At 50.1% G+C, this 21,838-nt stretch overlaps 7 protein-coding genes across 7 annotated transcripts; 4 read left to right on the plus strand and 3 right to left on the minus strand.

Annotated features, from left to right (window-relative positions):
• Positions 1-336: 336 nt before the first annotated feature.
• On the minus strand, positions 337-3,496 carry ASPSYDRAFT_79036 (ferric reductase family protein). The gene is made up of 7 exons (XM_040850984.1): positions 2,777-3,496; positions 2,685-2,725; positions 2,327-2,638; positions 2,049-2,278; positions 1,948-2,000; positions 1,777-1,898; positions 337-1,731 (listed from the first exon to the last, which is right to left on the minus strand). The coding sequence occupies exons 1-7, from the start codon at positions 3,203-3,205 to the stop codon at positions 513-515; spliced, it is 2,406 nt and encodes an 801-aa protein (XP_040702976.1). The 5' UTR covers positions 3,206-3,496; the 3' UTR covers positions 337-512.
• A 1,703-nt stretch (positions 3,497-5,199) lies between these two features.
• Positions 5,200-7,086, plus strand: ASPSYDRAFT_150895 (uncharacterized protein; the record flags this gene model as incomplete). The annotated part of the gene is made up of 5 exons (XM_040842050.1): positions 5,200-5,395; positions 5,452-5,878; positions 5,929-6,295; positions 6,343-6,628; positions 6,692-7,086. 5 exons carry the CDS (start codon positions 5,200-5,202, stop codon positions 7,084-7,086), a joined length of 1,671 nt encoding a protein of 556 aa, XP_040702977.1.
• Positions 7,087-7,807: 721 nt separating this feature from the next.
• ASPSYDRAFT_79038 (uncharacterized protein) lies at positions 7,808-11,884 on the plus strand. Its single transcript, XM_040850985.1, has 5 exons — positions 7,808-8,533; positions 8,588-8,714; positions 8,787-8,881; positions 8,933-10,823; positions 10,884-11,884. Exons 1-5 carry the CDS (start codon positions 8,253-8,255, stop codon positions 11,712-11,714), a joined length of 3,225 nt encoding a protein of 1,074 aa, XP_040702978.1. The 5' UTR covers positions 7,808-8,252; the 3' UTR covers positions 11,715-11,884.
• Positions 11,885-13,310: 1,426 nt separating this feature from the next.
• On the minus strand, positions 13,311-15,466 carry ASPSYDRAFT_79039 (C1 family peptidase). The gene is made up of 5 exons (XM_040850986.1): positions 15,022-15,466; positions 14,863-14,951; positions 14,634-14,794; positions 13,935-14,571; positions 13,311-13,886 (listed from the first exon to the last, which is right to left on the minus strand). Exons 1-5 carry the CDS (start codon positions 15,140-15,142, stop codon positions 13,452-13,454), a joined length of 1,443 nt encoding a protein of 480 aa, XP_040702979.1. The 5' UTR covers positions 15,143-15,466; the 3' UTR covers positions 13,311-13,451.
• A 763-nt stretch (positions 15,467-16,229) lies between these two features.
• On the plus strand, positions 16,230-16,823 carry ASPSYDRAFT_89890 (GFA family protein; the record flags this gene model as incomplete). Its single annotated transcript, XM_040852239.1, has 4 exons — positions 16,230-16,281; positions 16,337-16,383; positions 16,438-16,501; positions 16,573-16,823. 4 exons carry the CDS (start codon positions 16,230-16,232, stop codon positions 16,821-16,823), a joined length of 414 nt encoding a protein of 137 aa, XP_040702980.1.
• Positions 16,824-17,281: 458 nt separating this feature from the next.
• On the plus strand, positions 17,282-19,324 carry ASPSYDRAFT_45601 (uncharacterized protein). Its single transcript, XM_040847074.1, has 4 exons — positions 17,282-17,370; positions 17,419-17,901; positions 17,959-18,102; positions 18,158-19,324. The coding sequence occupies exons 2-4, from the start codon at positions 17,458-17,460 to the stop codon at positions 18,932-18,934; spliced, it is 1,365 nt and encodes a 454-aa protein (XP_040702981.1). The 5' UTR covers positions 17,282-17,370; positions 17,419-17,457; the 3' UTR covers positions 18,935-19,324.
• Positions 19,300-21,803, minus strand: ASPSYDRAFT_45602 (Zn(II)2Cys6 transcription factor). The gene is made up of 8 exons (XM_040847075.1): positions 21,731-21,803; positions 21,627-21,672; positions 21,197-21,558; positions 20,595-21,147; positions 20,499-20,537; positions 20,351-20,437; positions 20,054-20,301; positions 19,300-20,001 (listed from the first exon to the last, which is right to left on the minus strand). The coding sequence occupies exons 1-8, from the start codon at positions 21,775-21,777 to the stop codon at positions 19,383-19,385; spliced, it is 2,001 nt and encodes a 666-aa protein (XP_040702982.1). The 5' UTR covers positions 21,778-21,803; the 3' UTR covers positions 19,300-19,382.
• Positions 21,804-21,838: the final 35 nt, after the last annotated feature.

Below are 21,838 nucleotides of genomic sequence, written 5' to 3' on the forward strand. Positions count from 1 at the left end.
CATGGCTAAACTTGCCTGCCAATTTGCCAGCTTGGTGGGTCGAACCCCACACTGTCCGGGGTCGATGTGACATGTCCACCCCATCAACCCCGATATAGGATGCGATTGGTATTTCCGCGGACAGGGGTGAGACATGTCTCCTGTCGGCGCTTTAGTCGCCGCTGACGTCCTCGGTGAACAGATTCAGATCTGGCCCATAGTTTGAACAAGTCCCAGCCTCTTTGCCCCTGACGGGAGGCGAAGAACCAAGCCCTACCTATAAGCAAACACACCGCCAGATCCTGGACGACCAAAGCGCAGTGACTGAACAATTACTGAACAAGAATTGACGACGTTCCGCGCAGGATATGTGCACTATCTGGAATGAAAGTGCTATATTCTGTTCTATTACTCCTATATAACAATTTATATACATCTAATCGTGAGATCCGGTCTTCATGGCCTTCGTGAATGCAAAAGATCATTAAAGTCAAACCAGTGAGTTTAATTGCTCTGGAACACCTGGGTCCAGGCTACCAAGTAAACGACTCCTCAACATATCTCAGTCCATACCCCTGCTGCATAGCAAGGCACACCGCCGCGCGGGCCTCATCCGCCATTTTCTGCGGCCCGCAAACCAGCACGGCCGCGGACGAATCAGCATGATGCGCCTCCTCGGCAAAGACCGAAACAATCTTTTCCAGGTTCGGCCGGCCTTGCAAAATATCGACATCCTTGTCTGTTAGTGTAGGGAGATCTACATCGGTGGCGACGCACGGACCGGGTGGTCCTAGACAAGGGCCAGAACCCGACCCGCAGCCCGGGGTGGAGCTGGAGCTGGAGCTGGAGCTGGATCCGCGCTGCCACCGAGCAAGGGGCGATGTAGCGTAAAATGAGGCACGGAAGTCATCCCGGTCGAGAGCGGCGCTGAGTTCCGTTGAGGCGAGTTGGTCGATGAATGCGGGTTGCCGCGTGACCCAGACCAGGCTCATATTTTGGATGCGGGTTTTGGAGGATTCTTCGTCGGGCGTCGTGGATGCGGCCGTGGAGGAAAAGCGGTCAGAGCGTGTGATGTGGTCTTGGATGTAGGGTACGGCGGAGGCGATACCTGTACCGCCAGCGATGAGGAGGACGGAGTCGTAGCTCCAGAGGGGGAACTCGCGGCCGTACGGCCCTTCCAGGAGCATTGTTGCGTTGGTTGTTTGGTCGGGCGACTTCATGCATTTCTGCTGTACATGCCGGGTCCAGCCATCGTAGGGTCTGATCCAGAAGACGAGTCGCAGTTCGCGAGAGGCACTGGCCGTCTGTTGCAGTCGACCGTCGGGCGACCGACTGCCAGAAGAGTCGTCGGAGAGGAGAGGGATTTGGGAAACATCTACGCGTTCATCGCTTTTTGACCTGGGCGTCCCAGGCGTCGATGCATTTCGTCCCAGTTCGTATGACCAGCAACCGAGAGTAAAGGGGTGGCTTTCCCAGCCTGTCAGTCGAAATGGCTGGTAGAGGAAGTAATATTGACCAGGTCGGGGTTGCAGTGTGTTTGAGCCAGGTACGACCTCCAACCGAATCAAATCGGCTGCTTTATCATACGTCGCTGTGCTTGTGGTGCGTTGCACCTGTCCTCCTGGATTGAATTGGACATGAAGATTGCAAAACAGCAGACGAACGATACGGAGGGCCCGATCAAAAGCCCATATTCCAACGGGCAGCCAAAGGTAGAACCAGTATTCCTGGCCTTCGAATATGATGGTATGACTTGGAAATGTTAGAAGGCCCGAAGAATGTTTGATAGATACTCACTAGAAACAGCCGACGAGTAGGCCAATGGAGAAAACGATATGGATGATAAGGAACGTCTCATACGCTCGGTGGCGGAACCAATTCACTGCAGCCGGTAGGATGAGCACCATCAAAACAGTTGCCTGGAACCCAGTTAGAATTACGGTCAGAACTCGTTTTCGCCGTTCTTACAAGAGTTCCCCATATGAGATACGGCTTTTGGAGCTTCCTCCAGGGGTCGGAATCTAGAATAACGGTTAGCAGCTGGTTCGCATCATCCAAGGGAGACGAACTTTGGAAGAAGAGAATGAGGTAAAGCACTGTATGAGCAACAGCCTGGATAGTCGCAATCCACGCCATGTGGCGATGAAATATGTTGAAAGTCGCGAAATTCCAGCCGGTCGCCCAAGCGCATATATTGTTACGTCCCGCGAAGAGCCATAATAAGGGGAGATTGGCGAACGATACGATCCCAGTCCGGTCGGCCATATATCGGATGAGTTGTGCGGACTCGTCCGGCCAGCTGCGATGTGTTAGTGGGGAAGGGTTAAAAGAGAGGCCGTGGTCATACTATATATTTTCCGGAAACAAACGATAGCTCACCAGGCAGGCAACGGTGCTCAGCAGCCAAAATCCCAGAGAAATAAGCGCGTCTCTCCGGGTCGAAAATGTCCACCAGAGAAATTTGCGCCCGTGAGATGGGATGGTTGTAGGAACAAGAAAATGGGTCTCGATCCAGTGATAGCTTCGTCGTATGGGAGAATTCCGTGGCAGCCTTGCGCCTTGTGGTAGTTGATCATATCTAGATGTGAAAAAGGATTGTAACATGTGGTTGACCATCCCTACCAACAGGATACAGGCCCAGTAAAGGTAACCAAGGTATCTGTGATTCGTTAGATATTCCACAGTGGCCAAAGGCGTGCTCATACCCATATGCATAGTGAGTCCAGCTCTCAAACGCCCAAGTATCCTGCCAAGATCCAGATTAGATGGACCCTAGAGAGCGTAACGGAAGGCTTACTATTGTTCTGAAGACGCTGCGATAATGTGACGGGGATAGAAGCACGGGAGTGTCGACGGGTTCAGAGAGTGGCAGTTCGAGAAAGTCAACCGTACGCATACGACTAATAGCATCACCTGTGAGGTTCTCGGCAAGCTGGTCCCTGGGAATCAGCTCTAGACCTCCATCTCTGCAAAGGGTCTCAAGTTGTGAGATCCCAGCTGCTCGTTCCTCCGGTTTGCAATAAACGTCCGAAGAAGCGTAGATTGACGTGACCTCAAGAATATTCTGGCATCGCGGCCCAAACCCCTTCCGTGACGTAGACCCGGCGAAAGTTATATATCCATAGGCCGTAGAAATGGATGTGACACACCGCTCGTTGACGGGGACGATGACTGCTGGTACTAGGGCAGCATATAAAGCGATTGAAAGGTAGACATGGGTCCGCATGACGATAGTTATTTCGGATAAACAAGAGAAGAAAGGAAAGGATTATGGGATCAGAAGCCCGCGGGGCATGACTGGGAGTAAGCTGCCCCGAGCTCGGAAGTTGCGGGACCCACTGAAGCGGTGGAGTTTCAGGGATAAGAATATGTACAAAAAGAGGAAGAGAGAGAAGAAAGACAGAAAAGGTATGAGTTGGCTACTGGGGACGAGGTAGCCTGATAATATGGGTGAGATACGGAGGAAGTGATAGACAGGTTCCTAGGGGTTGTAGCATGACAGAATTATCAGATCGCACGAGAGGTGCGGGTGAGACGTTGGGCCGGCTGCGGCTTCGGATTCACCTGGTCCGTATCTAATCTGATTAGATTCCACGTGGGCCAACTTTCATTGGTTGCTCGGTTCCGCACTTGAACGCTAGTCCTTTATAGGGAAGGTGCATTCAAGGTGCCGTCTCCAACGAGGAAGCCACGACCAGAACCAAACCACAACTGGAAGCTTGCTTTGTACACCCTGAACGACAGAAAGAGAGTTATAAGAGTCAATTGGAACTCAGTTTCAATCTTAATCCGCTATATTTCTAGAAAACGCAGAACTTTCCTTACAAGAAGTTCACTTATCGAGCTAGGTAGTCACAGGATTCACAAATATATATCATGAACACATGCAAAATATCTTCTCGCATCCCACATTTTGAAACAGGATTCTTGATTCAAACTTTATGATGCTAGTGTGCTGTTTATTTATTCCTTCCGACCAATCAAAGAGACTCAAGCTGAATAATGGGTGCTATATATCGATCATTCACCTTAACATCTGAGATTATACCAGAGCAAAGGTTGAATGGCCTGAGGCGCGGTGAATCTTGGTTAATATTCCTATATTGCATTTTGATATAGAAGACGGGCAGTCAAATGGGTGACCTGAACGGGGTGCAATATTCCTTTGAACATTTTCGTGTCCCGCTTATTGAGAATGGATAGTGGTGATGCAGCGGCGGTAGCCCTAACCCAGCTACAACTTCCCAGAGAAGCAAGCACAGATTTCCGCTGATACTCTTTCTAAAAGAGGTTCGGGCCGGAGGTACATAGGGAACGAAGACGGCAATTGTGAAATCGGGAGGAAGAAAGCTACCTAACTAGCAATTCTGGGCTCTGTAGCTAAGATTACGGTTTCAAGGGGTAGAGAAAATGTCGAACAAATGATCTATACTGCGTAATACATAGACCTACTCTGTGGACACCATCTAGCAGGTTTTCTGGAACCCTCGAGCAAAATTTGTCATTGTGCGACAGGTCCAACTGATCAATACGATTTACCACAACGCAAGGAGTTTGCCGGTGCCAAGCTGTTACTGTGACATTTTCCTTTTCCCATATAACTAAGAAAGGAGCATCTAGAAATGTTGACGTTCATAATTCTCAAAGCTCCACCCTGTACTAATACTGTACACCTACCGGTCCGTACCAGGTCGGGACTCGTTTTCCGATACTGACAGGAGTGGTTGATGGTTATCTGGCGGCTATAGTGTCAGCCCAACGATACATTACTCTTTTGGATGCCAACTTGCTGACAAGCATTATGTGTAGTGTCAAGGTAGAAAACAGCCTTCTTGCACCGAGACAATACTGCCATTGGCCGACTTCCACATTGGGAAATTTTCCAGTTTAGGCAGTTTCCTCATCCGGCAAGTGGAGACTGATGGACAGGAACCAATCGGCGCGCAGTCAATGCGAATAACCTTATGCAAGATGGGGTTTGCATTGGGGAGTCTGGGGTAATGAGTACGTCGCTGTGGTTAATGCGGAGCCTCTTGCCACAACGGGAGAAGTTCTGGTGCGGAGAAATGCCTCAGATCTGCCATACTGATGGCCGGGGTTTTGTGGGGTATAAATTGCTTCCCCAGATCCATTTCCCCAGAAAACCACATTAGCTGAGCAGCGAGCTTCTCAGAATAATAAAAGGTTCAGTGTCCGGTTTATTTCTTTCATCAGGCTATCATGGCTGGCACAGGTGTTTCAGATACGCTGGACAAGGAGTCCGCTGTTCATGCAGAACATGCCGAAGAGAATGCCCTAGCCATCCTCTCCGCCCAGGTGCAGTACGACAATGGAAGGATCAAGGATCTGGTTCGTTCTCCTTACGTCTTTGGTGCCGCAATGCTGGCATCGTTTGGTGGATTCTCTTTCGGATACGGTATGTAGCGTGCTTCAAGGATACATATGCAGTTGCACTGACGGGCCGTGTTCTAGACCAAGGCGTCATCTCATTGATCCTGGTAATGGACCAGTTCCGCGAGACGTACCCCGAGACCTCCCCAGATAGCCCCCGATACGGCTTCCACACCGGCTTTATGACGGCGATGCTGGAGCTTGGCGCCTTTGTGGGCTGCTTGTTCTTCCCTGCGATTGCCGACCGGATCTCTCGAAAATGGGGTCTCACTGTTGCGACAGTGTTTTTCGTCATTGGTGCTATTATCCAGACTGCGGCTCCGAATTACGATACTCTTGTCGCTGGCCGATTCATTGGGGGTATTGGTGTCGGGACCTTGGCTATGGGGGCTCCCTTGTACATCTCAGAGGTTGCACCCCCGACATGGAGAGGGTCTCTGTTGGTTATGGAGGCCATTAGCATCGTTATCGGCGCCATCGTCGCGTATTGGGTGACATACGGGACGAGGTAGGACGGGCCGTTCTATATTTCCACAAGTGGCACTGACAACTATGCAGAATTATTCATGGAGACTGGGCTTTTAGACTACCGTTTCTCCTTCAGATCGTCCCTGCGCTCGTCGTCGGCGGCGCAATTCACTTCTTCCCATTTTCCCCTCGCTGGCTGGCGATGCGAGGTCGCAATGGAGATAGTCTCGCAGCACTAGCACGCCTCCGACGCCGTCCTGAACATGATACCCAAGTCCAACTTGAATGGAAGGGTATCCTCGCTGAGATTCGCTTCCAGGAGGAGATGCTTGAGCGCGAATACCCGAATCACAAGGACCATCCTATACGCACTGATCTCCGGCAATGGCTTGGTCTGTTCAACAAACGATATTTTCGGCGTACACTCGTCGCCCTGGCTATTCCATTCTTCCAGCAGGTACGTATCTTCTCTCCTAACAAATTGAAATCCCACTAACGATATAGTTCTCTGGAATCAATTCGTTCGTCTACTACGCCCCCTCGTTTTTCGAAGCCCTAGGGCAAGAAAGAGAGACGTCGTTGATCCTCTCCGGTATGATAAACATCATCCAGATGGTCGGCGGTATTCCAGCCATGATGTACCTCGATAAGATCGGTCGGCGCACTCTTGCTATTTGCGGTGGTATTGCCATGGCCATACCGCATCTAATCATGTCCGGCATGATGAACCGTTTCAGCGCTGATTGGGCTGCCCACCGAGGTGTGGGGTGGTTTTGCGTCGCGCTTATTTGTATGTGCCTCCGCAGCCGCTAATAATACACCAACCAATATGTCTGTGATACTGACAATTTAGATGTGTATGTCCTCTTCTACGCAGCCTCCTACGGCCCGCTCGCGTGGGTTCTACCCGCAGAAGTCTTCCCGAGCTCAAAACGCGCAAAGGGTGTCGGGGCTGGAACGGCGATGATCTGGCTGGCGAATTTCATTATCGGTGTGGTGGTCCCCGAAATGCTGATTTCCTTGGGTTGGGGGACGTTCCTCTTCTTTGGGTTGTTCTGTGTGGGTGCTGCGGTGTTTTCGTTTCTCTTTGTCCCTGAGACCTCGGGGAAGTCTCTGGAACAGGTCGCGGCTGTGTTTGGGGATAATCTTGCGGATGATGAGCGGCTGTTGCATGCGCGGGTTGCGAGGGAGGTGTTGGCTGATCCGATGGGTGGGATGGGGGCTAAGGTTATTGTAGATGAGGCGTAGATGGCGTACATGGGCATATTCAACGGTAATAGAGTGCTGCCAGGACATGGCTATCTGGACATAGAACTGCACGCCGTGGCCTTTAACGTGCTTGCGAAATTACCCTCCTCCATTTCCAAAATTCTCATTCAACTTCCCTCTCAAGTAGCTCGATACTTTTTGCATAACGGGTGCTATTAATAGTCGCGGATTTACTCACCTGAGTACGGACCTGTCGATTACTTGAGAGGCCGTGGAGAGTATTTAATGACGAGGACAGACGGCTACTTCGAAGAAGACGTCCTCAGTTAGATCGAGCAATGAACAGTGAAGAAATATCGAAGCCGCAATCTACCGCAATTTATCGAATGGCAGCGGCCAGCCGTAAAGCCGAGTAGTCGTTTTGTGACGGATTCTTGGAGCCGGCTGCGTTACGGTATGGAAATATGACAGCGCTACTCGCGAGAGCCAGAGATTGAAGCAGGTTTCGTAATGTTACATCTTTGAAAAAAAGACCTGGAGACTCATGTGGCTTGATTTTGAATCGACGTGTTGGTTGGCCGATAAATTGACGGAAGCCAAATCTTCCATGATTCAGCAATGATGAATGCCGAGAATCAAACAGCCATCCCGCCGCACCAAGTGGCTTTTTCCGGCACGCCAAGGTCTTGTGGTATGNGGCAAAGGACAGGCAGAAAGATGCAGCCTTGTCGGAACCATGGCATCTCCAAAGACATAGACATGCTGCTCGGAGGGAGTTCACAATTAGATGACGTTAAAATATAGTACTAACTTCCTGCTATAGGCCCAGACATATTGAGAGAAGAGGTACCGGGCTGCAGCCAATCAGACTGATCAGCACACACCTGCCAACCAGCGTGAACACAATATCGTGGGCAATCAAACCGGATCAGATCAGCCAAGAGTCTGGCCCTGGTGGTAACCCAATGGCATCATGGCCCCAAGAGACAGACAAGAGCTTCCCCTCACTGAGGATGGTTTATGGCCCCGTCAGTGGAGCGACAGTCTCACTCCTTCGCCGTCGAACCAACTACTTCATCTCTCTTCTCCTTCTCTCAAACTGTACCCGGGACTAGATCGCAGACTACATTTCCTTGTCAAGGGTCATCAAGCTGCCCACACTTTAGTACACTACCTGCCTTTGCTCATCCACGCCACCCACTTGAATGGGCATAGCGACCACTCCCGATGTCGAAGAATCGACGGAGCCGCCTATATGTGGCTTAAAGGAGCCTACTTCATCTTCGCCTACGACCGCTGCCACGTTAAGCTGCGACCAGCGCGAGATCAATAAGAAACCCACGGCGTCGGAAACAAGTCCCAGCTTGTTCTCGAGCCCCCATCAACAAGCAAGACAGGAGCTTTCAGAAGGGTCTGCGGACCAGGTCAAGAATGCCCACCTCTTGGACCCATCTGCCCTTGCAATTCTCCTTCAAACAGACCTGCGGTATATAATTAATGCACCACCTTCCAAAGCCTTCTTTCTGATCAAATCCTCTAGCAATGGAATTTCCGACACCGAGGCGGATCTCCGTCTCAAGCGGAATGGCTCAAATAGAGCATGCGAGTTCAAGGGCATCTCCATCTGGGCGATACTGCTAAGGCAGGTCTGCAACAGTCTGACCATAGTGAGTTTTGCAATCCAACGCCTGTGTGCTATGCTCGGGGGATATCTGAGCAATTTACTGAGCACGACAAAGGTACTACTCATCACCATGGCTTTGTCCTTCGGTATTGATGATTATATCGAAGGAGGCGTCATCACAGCGGTCATTCTGCTGAATATCGTCGTCGGGCATGTCCTGAACAATATTTATTGTTATTGAACCTCACTAACCCTAGACAGATTTGTCCAAGATTACCGAGCCGAAATGACAATTCTGTCTCTGCATCGACTATCCGCCCCCGTCTGCAAGGTGATACGTGAGGGCCGAGTGACGTCCACCAAGGCCGAGTCGCTAGTCATTGGAGATATTGTACAACTTGTAGTTGGCGATATTGTACCTGCAGATCTTCGATTGTTTGATGGTATGAATGCTTCTATGGACGAGGCCCTCCTCACCGGCGAATCTCTACCGATCCTTAAGACTCCCAACGCTACTCTCACAGCGCCAGATATCCCAATAGGGGATAGAACTAATATGACTTACTCGGGCTGTAGTATGACCCAGGGCCGAGCTACTGGAATGGTCGTTGCGACCGGAATGGGGACAGAGATGGGAAAGATTGCACAACTACTTCAAGATCAAGACAGCGTTCGTAATCACAGTCCCCTTGCTCGCGTGCTTCACCATGTGAAGTCCTCTGTTGCTAAAGTCTTGGGGCTGGTGGGAACACCCTTGCAAGTCAAGCTAAGTAAATTTGCGCTATTACTATTTGCCCTGGCTATTTTACTGGCTATCATAGTCTTCTCAGTCAACTTGTGGGATATCAATGGCGAAGTCCTTATCTACGGGATATGTGTCGCTGTGGCTGTTATCCCAGAATCCTTGATTGCAGTGCTTACCATTACCATTTCTGTGGGTACTTCAGCCATGGCCAAAGGCAACGTCATTGTACGAAGACTTCAATGTCTTGAGGCCGTGGGTGGCGTTACCAACATCTGCTCCGACAAAACGGGCACTTTGACACAAGGAAAGATGATAGCTCGCCGTGCTTGGATTCCAGGCGCAGGAACACTGGCCGTGCATCAAACTACAAACCCCTATGATCCGACCAGCGGAGTGACTCAGTTTGAGGAGATCGACTGGAGCTCGAACCATGCCATCGAAGATTATCCTGCCTTGCACACTTTTCTTTCAGCTCTAGCGCTTTGCAACCTCTCAATGGTGTATCGTGAAAACGGCGAGTGGAGCGCGGTGGGTGAGCCAACCGAAATCGCTCTCCATGTCCTAGCCATGCGATTCAATTTCGGGAAGGATGCTGTGATCAGCAGACGCCAAATCAGTTTGGAAACCGAGTATCCATTTGACTCGGCTATCAAAAAGATGTCAGTTGTCTACCGCAATGAAGTCGATGGTGTGTACGAAGTCTTCACAAAGGGGGCTCCAGAGGCAGTCATCCCTTCTATATCACCAAATAAAGATCAGGAACGCGCCATTCGAGTAACAGCGGACAGAATGGCAGGTGAAGGGCTCCGTGTATTGTGCACTGCATACAAGAGAACACCAATCTGTCAAGGAGATCAAGTGTCCCCACGCAGTTCAGCTGAATCGAATCTCGAATTTAGCGGCCTTGCTGGACTCTATGATCCTCCTCGAGTTGAGTCAGCAGTGGCAGTACGCAAGTGCCAAATGGCGGGGATCACAGTCCACATGTTGACCGGAGACCATGTAAAGACTGCCACTGCAATAGCATCTGAAGTTGGCATTCTGAAATCTGTCACGGACATCCCAAGTCCGGGAAGATTGGTCATGACGGCCGATGACTTCGACAAACTCGCAGACGAGGAAATTGATTCTATCAATGAGCTGCCTCTTGTTATCGCGCGTTGTAGTCCTGCAACGAAAGTGAGAATGGTTGAAGCCATGCATCGTCGACAAGCTTTTTGCGTCATGACTGGAGATGGAGTAAATGATTCTCCAGCTCTAAAGAGAGCCGATGTCGGTATTGCAATGGGTAAATACGGCAGTGATGTTGCGAAGGAGGCGGCTGACATGGTGCTCACGGACGACAATTTTTCGTCCATTGTGAAGGCTGTTGAGGAGGGACGAAGATTATTTGATAATATCCAAAAGGTACTTCAAGGTGCAAATTCGAACACAGAGTGACATTGTTGACTTGTTAACGGTATGCAGTTTCTCATGCACTTACTGATTTCAAATATCGCCCAAGTCATTCTTCTCCTGGTTGGTCTCGCATTCAGAGATGCCAGCGGGGACTCTGTCTTCCCACTCTCCCCACTAGAAATCCTATGGGCAAACCTCGTCACATCTTCCTTTCAGGCTATTGGCCTAGGCCTAGAGGAGCCTCAGCCGGACATTATGTATCGCCCACCGCATGATCTACGTGTCGGAGTTTTCACCGCCGAGCTTATAGTCGATAAAATGATATACGGGACCTTATTAGGCTCCCTATGCCTGGTTACATTTGTAAGTGTCATCTATGCTGCAGGCACCGGAACATCGGATCTAGGCGATGGGTGCAACAAGGGCTACAACGCGACCTGCGACACAGTCTTCAGCGCCAGAGCCACGACATATGCAACATTGGAGTTCCTCTTGCTTATAACAGCCTGGGAAGTGAAGCATTTCTGTCGTTCCCTCTTCAATATGGATCCAGTCAAGTTTCCACAGAAGTTTTCTATCTTCCCAATAGTATGGCGAAACCGCTTTCTATTCTGCGCTGTTGTAGCTGGATTTGTTGTTACATTTCCAGTCATCTACCTCCCAGTCGTGAACAGGGCTGTGTTCAAACATCACGCGATCTCCTGGGAGTGGGGTATTGTTTTCGGCTGCATGGCTGTTTATCTGGCTTGTATTGAGAGCTGGAAAGCAGTTAAGCGTGCTTTTGGGATTGGAAGTGGGAAGAATGCTGTTCTCACTTTGGAGGATGCGGAGCAGCGAGCAGGTCTAAATAGCCCCTCGCCGCTGACGATGAGCGCCAATGCGAGTGTTGAGATGAAGTAGATGCTTTTAAATATTGCGTCAGTCCGATCGATTCAACATTGATCCAGTTATTTTACGAAGCGCCAGATTCAACACTGGGGTTTGATCGAGATTTTATTTTTTTTATTTTATTTTTCTTGCTCCTTCACTAGCTACAGAATGCCACCATTTGATTTTCTCGATAATTAAGTCTGTTGAAGTGTCGAATAGTTGCTTCAACTGTCTGGACTGCACAGTATATGAATCATAGTTGGAACAGTAAGACTTGATAGAACGAGGCTCACGCCCGGCCCTAACCTTCCAGAAGTACCATGTACAGCAGCGCGGACATCTACTCTCAACATATGCTGGAAGATTATTCACGCGAGGAATCAGGAGATAAGGTGAGTGCGGGCGCGACAACAAAATCAGCTACCGTGCCGTCTCCAGGCTGAACTTTAAAATCATATATTCATAAGTGATTTCATGGTCTCTTGTTCCTATAAGCTGTGTTGCAAGGGGAAGATGGGAAGTTGCGCAAATGGTCATACTCTTATCTTTCTCAGCTTCGGCGGGACTGGCATAGAGACAGTTGCAGAAGAATAATACTCCGCTCCATAGCGCCAAGCCGGAATAATATAGATATCAGGTAACTATCCCTAAAATAATAAAACTAACTCAAGGAGGGAATTCACAGGTCCTCGTTTTACATTGCCAATGGGGCGTTGTCACGTACAACCTTGTGGTCGGGAAATCTATAAACAGTCTGGATTTGAACAAGCAGAGTGCGTAAGGAAGGCAAGGCGTGAGTATTATTATGCAGAATAATGGTACCAGCAAGAGACAGACACGATTTTGAGATTAAGCTAAGCGTAGTTATTGTCCACGTTTCTATATCAACATAACAAGGCTCTCTTTCAAAACATTCCGAAAGGAGCCCATGGCTGAGAATTCAAGCACCTATCCTCCCTTCAATCAAAATAAAGAGCCCATTTCTCATGTGACGAAACGGGATTCAGAATGTTATGATTTCATAAATTCAAGGACAAGTGGACCACGCTGCAATTTCTGAACTGTATAAGATAGAAGTTCCACCACCAGATATGCAGCCATAGCAGCAAGCAACAAACTGACCATAAGGGCATGGAACACCAAATTGTCGTTAGGGCCAAACTCGTAGAAACGGACATATGGTACTACCGCCGCAATAAGGATTAGCGCGATTCGAGGTCTAAACTCCACTTTCTTCGAATCGCGATGGGCGAGATTGTCCCTGGCCCTGGAATCCTGGATTGCCTTGCTTTGTATCCTCTCGAGGTCTGTACGGACGGCTTCGGTTTCCTGGCGTGCCTTTTGACAGCATGGGCAGTGCAGGAGGTTGGTGTTGAGTGTGCAAGGGACACGGGTGTCGATGGGAGAAGGAGCCCGCGACATAGTAGGAGTTGAGTCGTAGTTAGGTGTGTAAACGACACGGGTCATGGTGGAGTTGAGTAGGATTGCAGAGATGATTGTGGCTAAGCAACAGGGGAAAGACAGCTGCGCTATATTTATAAGGAGTGCAGGTACACTCTCGAGAGCTAAGTCGGCGTAGTAATGAATTGGTGAATGTTCTAGGGCGGGTGCGCTGTGAGGCGTGGTATTACGTAGGTCTCCACTAGATCAGAGTAACTTTCTACTCTGAGCCTAGTCTTACAGACGTATAGGTTTCATTACTTCAGACAGTAAACTGATTGTGAAAAGGCTGGCAGTCTGCAATACAACAAAAAATTCACTCGTCCCTCATGCCAGGACGCCCAACGGATCCCACCTCGGTAATACCTGAGGCTCCTGTCGAAGGACGTCTCTCACCTCGCTAGACACCAAATTGAAGTCCATCACTACTTGAAATGTATATTCGTCCATCCACCGATCAGTCATGACAAACCATCCTTTATCACCAGCAGTCTCGCCCCAGGAGTTCTCCACGCGCCACCGGACTGGTCGACCCTGTTCAACATGCACGGCTGTAATCACCATCGCATGGGTCATGGCAGATTCTCCACTGGCAAGGCGCTCAGCCTTGTTCAGCCCGAGAGAGATATTGAAGCCGAGAGAGAGGTCCACCAGATCTGGATCCATGATGCCGGACGTATTGTTAGAGAACTTGCCAACGTCGCAACCGAAGAACACGGGGTGTCCGGCCTTGAGCATCGAGATGGCGGCGTTCTTCAAAACCTGTGAAGGCGTCAATGTAAACCCTAGAAGTTATTTATGGCGACTCACATTCATCTGAACGTTGACATATGTGAGCGGCTGACCCTCTACCACATTACCCAGCTTGTCAACTGTCAGGAGGCGATTATATTCGTTCCGGGGGTCGTTGACAAGGCTAAACAGTCTGTCGGGGGAGACCCTGCTGCGTGATGTCTGGGAGAACGCCTGTCGTCCAAACTCGAGTGGAGTCTGCCGGATCTCTCGTGTCTTACCTTCTGCATTGTAATATTGCCAGGTAAATGGCTCGTCCGGGTTAGGGGGTGGTCCGAGCAGAATCGTGACAAGAGAGTGGATTTCCTTCAGAAACCGTTCCTTGGAATTGCCAAGTTGAACTCTATCCTTGAGCTGCGGACTACGCGCAATCTTGCGCAAGGCAAAGGCATATTCGCGGAGTGTCGCAGTGAGCAGCCAGTTCATCTTGCCGCTATTCTGCGCGTTGAAATTATCCGGATAGACGTCGTGTGGGACTAACCCGTACTTCTTCACCAGGTTCGCTACCATATCCCACTGCCCGCCGTCAGTAACCGGGTCCTGGAGGAGCTTTTGCACTAGACGATCGGAAACATCCTCGTGTGCCGTCTTGATGATTGTTTCGAAGAACCAGTTGGCCTTTTCGATCTTGTCCCAGTAGAAGAGATATGCCTGGCTCAGCTCGAACTGGTCCAGGCCGTACGCCTTTATGATTGGTATACGGAATATATTTTAGACGCGAAAAGCCAGCATCGTCCGGAGGACCGCTGGTTCGTGATAGGCGCTCCTTCGATTGGTACTTTGATGTTGAAGACCTGGGTGTCGGACTTGATGGCCGATCTGTTGGAAAGGACATCTGCGTACGAGGCACCGGCCAAGCTCGAGATCGCTAGGCGGTTCTGTATTCGTTATCACGCCTACTCCTTAATACCATTACAAGGGAGGTAGGCAGTCATGTTGAACCAACCTTCGGGTCATCCAGCAGCGCGTCGTTCCAGTCCTGTAGGCGTCGTAGCGATACGCTTGGTTCGCGCTCTTCAATTTGGTACGGCGGAGCTATCCTATGTTCAGACGTCGTCGCTACCAGGAGGAAACTTGCCAGGAAACTGGAACAAGGATCACCTACGTGAATCCACCGTGGCTGACTCCTCTATATGCCCGTCTGGAGACCGCTGAACAGTGTCGACCTTCCCCCGAGCCGACTTTTCATTGACTGGACGCTCTGGAATAGAGTAGCTTGACCCCATGTTTGCGAAAGGCGATAATAACGGCACTCAAGAGACTTAGACTGGATGAGATGAAGTCGAGTGGGAGAGAAGAGCGGGGTGGTGAGGACCCGGGAAGGCAAAGACACCGCGTGACTCTCGTCAGTGGTAATCATGATAAGCACGTCATTCCCACCTTTAACTCCTTACTTGACCAGTTGTGACTCTCTTATGTTGATATTGATCGCTTCACCATCAGTTAGGGTGGGTGTATCCCAAAGCTTTCTACACGGTACAAACCAACGACTGGATTTACATTTCAGCGCATCCACTGCAATGTTTCCATAATTTGGGACAAAGATGCCACTGATGAAGGTGAGAGATCTCGCACAGTTAGTGCAAGCCTTGCGATCAACTGACTGATGGTCCCAGGCACCAAATCGAAGGAACCGTCAAAGTACCTGACTACTTTGGTATTTCCGCTCAGGAGCTCAATGCGAAACCATCGAGATGACCACTACGGTGACTGAAGCAACATTTTAAGGGACGGGGACGAAGCCTGCACAGGCCATTTAAGCTCTTTGGGACAGAGCGGTCCGCTTCTGAGCAAGCAAAGGAGCAGAATATCTGGGAATCTCAAAGTCACGATGATCCTGAGAAATGAACCAGTGTGGGCCCAAACGCCGAAGCTGACGCCGAGCCAGTCGCCGAGATTGAACAACTTCCGATTGCGAGAAACATACGGATCGCAGCGATCCCGGTCAGTTATCGACACTGCCAGTGCGGATCCTACTGCCGGTCGTGTCATCTCGGCCTTTCTCTGCAGAATCGAGTCCCATAGACTCTCTCTATGTTGTCGACCTCAATATCCACAAATCGAACGACACTTGTTCTGAAACAAGGCACGCCGGAAGTACAAGGCCTCGGACAAGAGCCCATCGGAGGGATTGAATATATCGTTGATGAACATCTAAAACCCCACAGTATGACCGCATTGAAACCACTTCGGCCTTTGCAGACGCGGGGTATTGACTAACCTGTTCCTCGGTATAAGAGGGCCTGTTCGCCCGGAAGCCCCCCAGACCAGTTTCTATCTAGTTAACGACCTGATTTTGTGATCAAATAAACAATGACTCTGAACGGAAGCTGCATGTGCGGTGGTATCGCCTACACCGCTGAATGTACGTGAAGAGACCATATCCAGACCCAGCGCACCTTGATTTTAATATATGCCAGCTGAACCCCTCATTACGGCCCTTTGCCACTGCACGGATTGCCAAAAGGTAGGCAATTTCCCAGAAATATATAAACTATATCATCTTGCTAAGGATTAGTAGTGGACAGGTGGAGCATTCACCTCCAACGTGGTCGTTCCCCGCGATTCCTTCAAAGTTGTGAAAGGTATTTACCCCGTATAAACTACTTCTATCGTTGGAAGGTACACTAGACAGACACTGAACTGAATTGTACAGGAACACCGAAAAAGTACGACATCACCGGCGACAGCGGAAAGAACAATCGCCACTTCTTCTGCGCCGACTGCGGATCTAGCCTGTATACAGAGCTTGATGTCATGCCCGACAAGACAGTTATCAAGGCCGGCGGTCTCGATGGCGGCGAGGCGGCGCTGAAGAATAAGGTTGATGTGGAATTTTATGTGAAGGACCGCGTGCCGTATCTTGCTGCAGCTGGGGGTGCGAAGCAGGAGCAGCGGTTTAGTTAGCTTAACTGCAGGACGAAACCTGAATTTTTTCGAGAAGTATGGGCGGTGGAGAGTTAACTTACGACCAATTAGAAGGCAATGTTGTCCTGAGAAGGCTGAAGAAATGCCAACTGTTATCTCAATTGAACGTTACCCCGATACCGTCAGCTTATGCCTTTTAGTGTCACATAACCTGGGTGGAAGTGACTAGATTAGGCACCAGGTTGTCGACTACAGTATCAACAACATCCGGCTTTATATTAGGATTCATTTGTGTCCAGCAATAGAATTGGAGCAAATTCCAATGATAAATACGCTTACTTCTGCAGTTACTCCATAGTTACATGTACCATAGGCTGACATCGCCCCAGCCGAAGACAAGTCAAATCAGAGCTAAATGCTGGCGCCTGTGGGCCTAAATATAGCAGCCTAATTTAAAACAAGCCCGGCCCCAGCCCTTGGCAGCGAACTTGTTGCCCTTTCAGTCTGACACTGAACTTCACCCCTTCAGATGTACAGAGGAAAGCCCAGTTCCGCATGTGCCCCGTGTCGGAAGAGGCGGTTAAAAGTAAGTCGATCCACGACGCCAGCGGCAAATAATTAATCGAGTAAATAGTGCGATCGGCGCAGGCCGTCCTGTTCACAATGTGTCCGAATGAAAAAAGAATGCGTGGGGTACCAGGATCCCAAGGCGCTGCGATTCTTCGACCAGACAAGCGAAGTCGCTACTAAATGTCAGGCTAGGGCTACAGCAGAAAACTCAACAGAAGTGCGGTCTATAATTTGCATCTCCCCATCCATAGAGGACCAGGCGATCGCGCATACTCTCAAATGTTATGTTGGCAATACAAGGAGCCAGAGCGTGCTCGCTTATCTTCCGGACTTGCTGAGATCGGACCCGACCGATGCCCTCCAGGCGACCCTAAAAGCTATAGGGCTGGCGTCGATCTCACAGATCCATAATTTACCGGCTCTGAGACGAGCGGCAGGAGAGGAATACAGCGTCGCCTTGCGAGGGATCAACCGCAGTCTGCAGGATGCAGATACCGCCACGTCCGACTCCACCCTGGGGACTGTGGTTCTGTTAGCTCTATACGAGGTAAACCCCTTTAGCACTGCGGACGGGCTGTAGTTCGTTTTTTAACTGTGGCAACAGATGATTTCATGCCCTGAATCAGATATGATGCATGGCTGGGTGAACCATGTCCGGGGCGCAATTAAGCTGCTTGAGTTACGAGGGGAGAAGCAACTCGCATCAGCAGTTGGGATGGAGTTGTTTACTGTCGTGCGACTTCAGTCTGTTAGTTGCCGAGTCGTCCCTATCTATCCCCGACTAACTGAAGCCGATCTCGCAGGCCGTGAGCAATGTATTCTACAGGACGAAATACCACACCTCGCCAAGGGTGCTATGGTTAGCAAAGCTGGCAATGTCAGCGAGCCCTGGCAGCTCCAATCCCATAGAAACTTTCTATAACATTCTGCTTCCCCTCAACGATCTTTCAATTGCCATAGAAGAGGCCTACACCCGCGATGGTTTCACTGGGGACATGGCACCGCTTATTAGACACGCGGTCTGGCTCGATGGAGCTTTGAAATCTTGGGCGCTGTCCTTGGGATCTTCCTGGAAGTATACAACTGTCCATATTGAACAGTCTCCACCGGGCGACATGCTCTTTCCGCCTCATAATGACGAATACCACATATATCCGGACCAAAGGGCCGTGACAATATGGAATCACTATCGCCTAACCAGACTCACTCTACACGAACTAATGCAACCAATCTACTCGAGTTTATCCATGCGCCAGAAGACGACGTGGCCAGATGCACAGCAAACAATGGCCCAATCAACCGCTGTCAGTAAAGAGATGGTGAGGGATATCTGCGCCAGTGTCCCATACTTTTTCAGATCCGATGAAACGAGATTCGCCGCTGGTGTTCGACTGCCATGGCCATTGTTTGTCGCCGCGGACTCTGTCAGTGCCTCGCCATATACTAGGGCATGGATATGCCATGTCCTTGATATTCTCGGGAGGTCTACGGGTGTCCAGCAGGCTCTCACCATGGCAGATAGTATCAAGCGCGGACATCATGGGATGCCTTTAATTCCGGGGAAATCTCAGTATGTTTGATTAAACGTATAATACCATTAGTATGTAAGATGCGAACTGTCACAATGTCGAACCCGACCTCCAGAGTCCAAAGACCCAATTAAAGTTCCAGTCCTGCACGGAGATGTGTAAGCATCTCGATACAAAAGTGAAGTAGTCTAGTATGCTTGTTTCAATCAATCTTATGTACCGTAGTCACAGATCTACAGTGCACCGGCTGATTCGGACATGGAGTGAAGGCCTGTCCACCTTTCCGTTCTTCGCAAGGGTCTAAAAGATCCCATCCCATTGTTGCTCGGACCTTTGTTACCTACCAGACGCGATTCATTCTGCATCCTCATACCAACCACATTTGCGTGCATTGCAAAGGGGGAAAACCGTCTGTAGGAACTTTAAATGAGTGGAAATGGCTTGCATAATGTGGGTATGCATTTAACATGACAATCTTGGTATATTAAATCGTCTGCATTCAATTCGTAAAGAAACAACTATACGCAGTATCCACCTCCCGACTCATCGCCGCAATGGCCTCAAAGCCCGAATCTGCCCTTAACGACATACGCATACATTCAATCCCATGCCGCACCTCCTCCACGAGCCGCCGCGCGTCTTGTAATTCCGTCGCGGGATCTGACAGCCCGAATAAATAGTAGCAGCTGGATAGACTTTCCGAGGCTAATGCAGCTTGGACCTGGTGCAGGATCATGAAGAGGGAGTAGCAGGCTTGCATTCCTGCGCAGCGGAAGTAGGACAGCGAGCCGGATATTTCTGCGGCAGTTGTAGAATATTGCGGCGTGGAGACGCGAGGGTTTATAGGTTTATTAGGTTGGTTGGCTGGGCTGGGAGGGTTCGGTAGGGAGAGGCCTTCAGAGAGACCTCTGAAGGCCCGGGAAACGCCCAGGGACGACTTTAAACAGGCGATAGTTGCTTGCTGACTGGTGAACGGGGACGACGACGACGAGTCCCTTGGTGACTGGGGAGTCAGGGAAAGCTCACCGTTTACCATGAGACCATCAATGTCGCAGTGCTTGTCGACAAATAGGGGAACATTTGAGAACGCTTGGATGCGGTGTAGTCTGATCCGCGCACTGAAGGAGATGTTAACTAGATGGGGGAAATGGAAGAGGACAAGGGACTTACGAATGGGTTAGGAGGTTTGCTATTACGCCTAGCACCATCCCAGACCGGGCTTCGACATTGTCTTCCTGTGGAATGTTGATAGATGACTCGGTCTGTAGAGTCAAACTCAGGATGTGTGAATCGAGGCTGCGTATCTCGTCATGTAGACGATTGTCGTCTTGAGGTCTGTGCATATCGGAATCGACCATTTTAAGGATTTGTATTACGGAAGCAATAGCTTCAAGGCCTTGTATTAGGGCACACCACGGCTGATATACTTAGGACGTGTATGGATCAATACTGGGAGGGGGAACTCACGTTTAATTCTTCGGGGTCAATCGTGGAAGTTTTGACGGATGGATACGGAGTGGTAATTCTGGGGTCGGACGTAGGGATCACTGGGAGCTAAGAATGTCGTCAGAATCCAATTGCAGTGACGGTCGACAGATTAACGCCTGGGACATACTGTTGATTGACCGATTGACGACATGTATGACATGACAACCTGATGCGGTTAGGAAATGCAATAAGTCCAAGTGAGAAAGGGCAAAGGTAAACCAACCGTAGACCACCATGCGCGCCTAAACGACTCCGGCGCATTTTGGCCTTGGTTGTGGATAGATATGTCCATAGCCATGGTAAGGGCTTGGTTCGCGCGTGCACGCATTCGAGGAATATTCCCCCGGTGGGAATACTCATATACACTCAACACAACCAAGGCCAATACCGGATATAGTTGAGTTGGTACGTCGGCGTGGACGTCCAAATTTGTGACCGGGCCGCGATTAGCACTAGGCTGGCCCATGGCGTCAACCTCTTTCTCGACATGCTCCATCGCGGCCTGTGCGTATAACTGAGCATAAGCGCGCCGCAGCATGATATTTGATTCCTGTAGTGGCGCTGGGTCTTGAGGAGGGGGAATCAACACCAGGATCGCAGATAGTGCGAGCCCCAAGGAGGTAGTGGGCCAATATGGTAGACTGGATTGGCTAACAGTAAAAGACTCTTTCGGCGGTGGACTGAACAACCTTGGCTGGTTGTGATGTTCTGGTGGCGTCAAAGGAGGCGGCAGCAGAGGCAAATAGTGATGAAGGTGTATATAGTACGCATCAATTCTGCATTGTTAGCGAGGGGGCTGCTGTTGAACTGTCTTCCAGCACTTACATCTCCTTTTCGGAGGTGTAGATCCGAACTAAAGGACCGCCCATATCACTGGGGCTCTCCAAATTTGGAGGATTCCAAAAGAAATCAGGAGCCATACTGAGGTCGGCCTGCAACGGCGCCGGCGAAAGCAGCGCATTCATGGAGGCAAGACTCCTGTCAAACAACTCGTTAGGCGTTAAGCTCGCAAGATCTGGCATGCGATCGATCTGTGACATTTCGCTTCCCATCTTGGACACAGGTGACAGCTGAGACGATGTGGAACAATCCATGTCTGTGTCCTGGGATTCTTTACGGTTAGATTTGTATCGAGGTCCACCCCGGCGACTGGGCTTGTACACGCAGCCGCGACTCCTCTGAGTACACTTGGTATTGCAGTTAAGTGTCAGCCAACTGCACATTGTCTTCGGCGAGAAATGGTCAAGGTACATACCGGCGAACAAGGATTTTGCCCATCGCAGCGGGTTTTGGACGCACGGCTGGTGGAGGAGGATGAGCGTTAGAAAATACGACATCTGAAGTGTAGATGAGGCTTACCATGCGAGACATGCAGCCTTGACTGGTTGGACCTTGCCCCGATACATACTGAAGGATGACACTGGGAGTTGCAGGTGGATGGAGGTGCCTTTCCCAATCGGTCCGTTG

Source organism: Aspergillus sydowii (genome assembly GCF_001890705.1).
Source record: "Aspergillus sydowii CBS 593.65 unplaced genomic scaffold ASPSYscaffold_5, whole genome shotgun sequence".
NCBI classification, from domain to species: Eukaryota; Fungi; Ascomycota; class Eurotiomycetes; order Eurotiales; family Aspergillaceae; genus Aspergillus; species Aspergillus sydowii.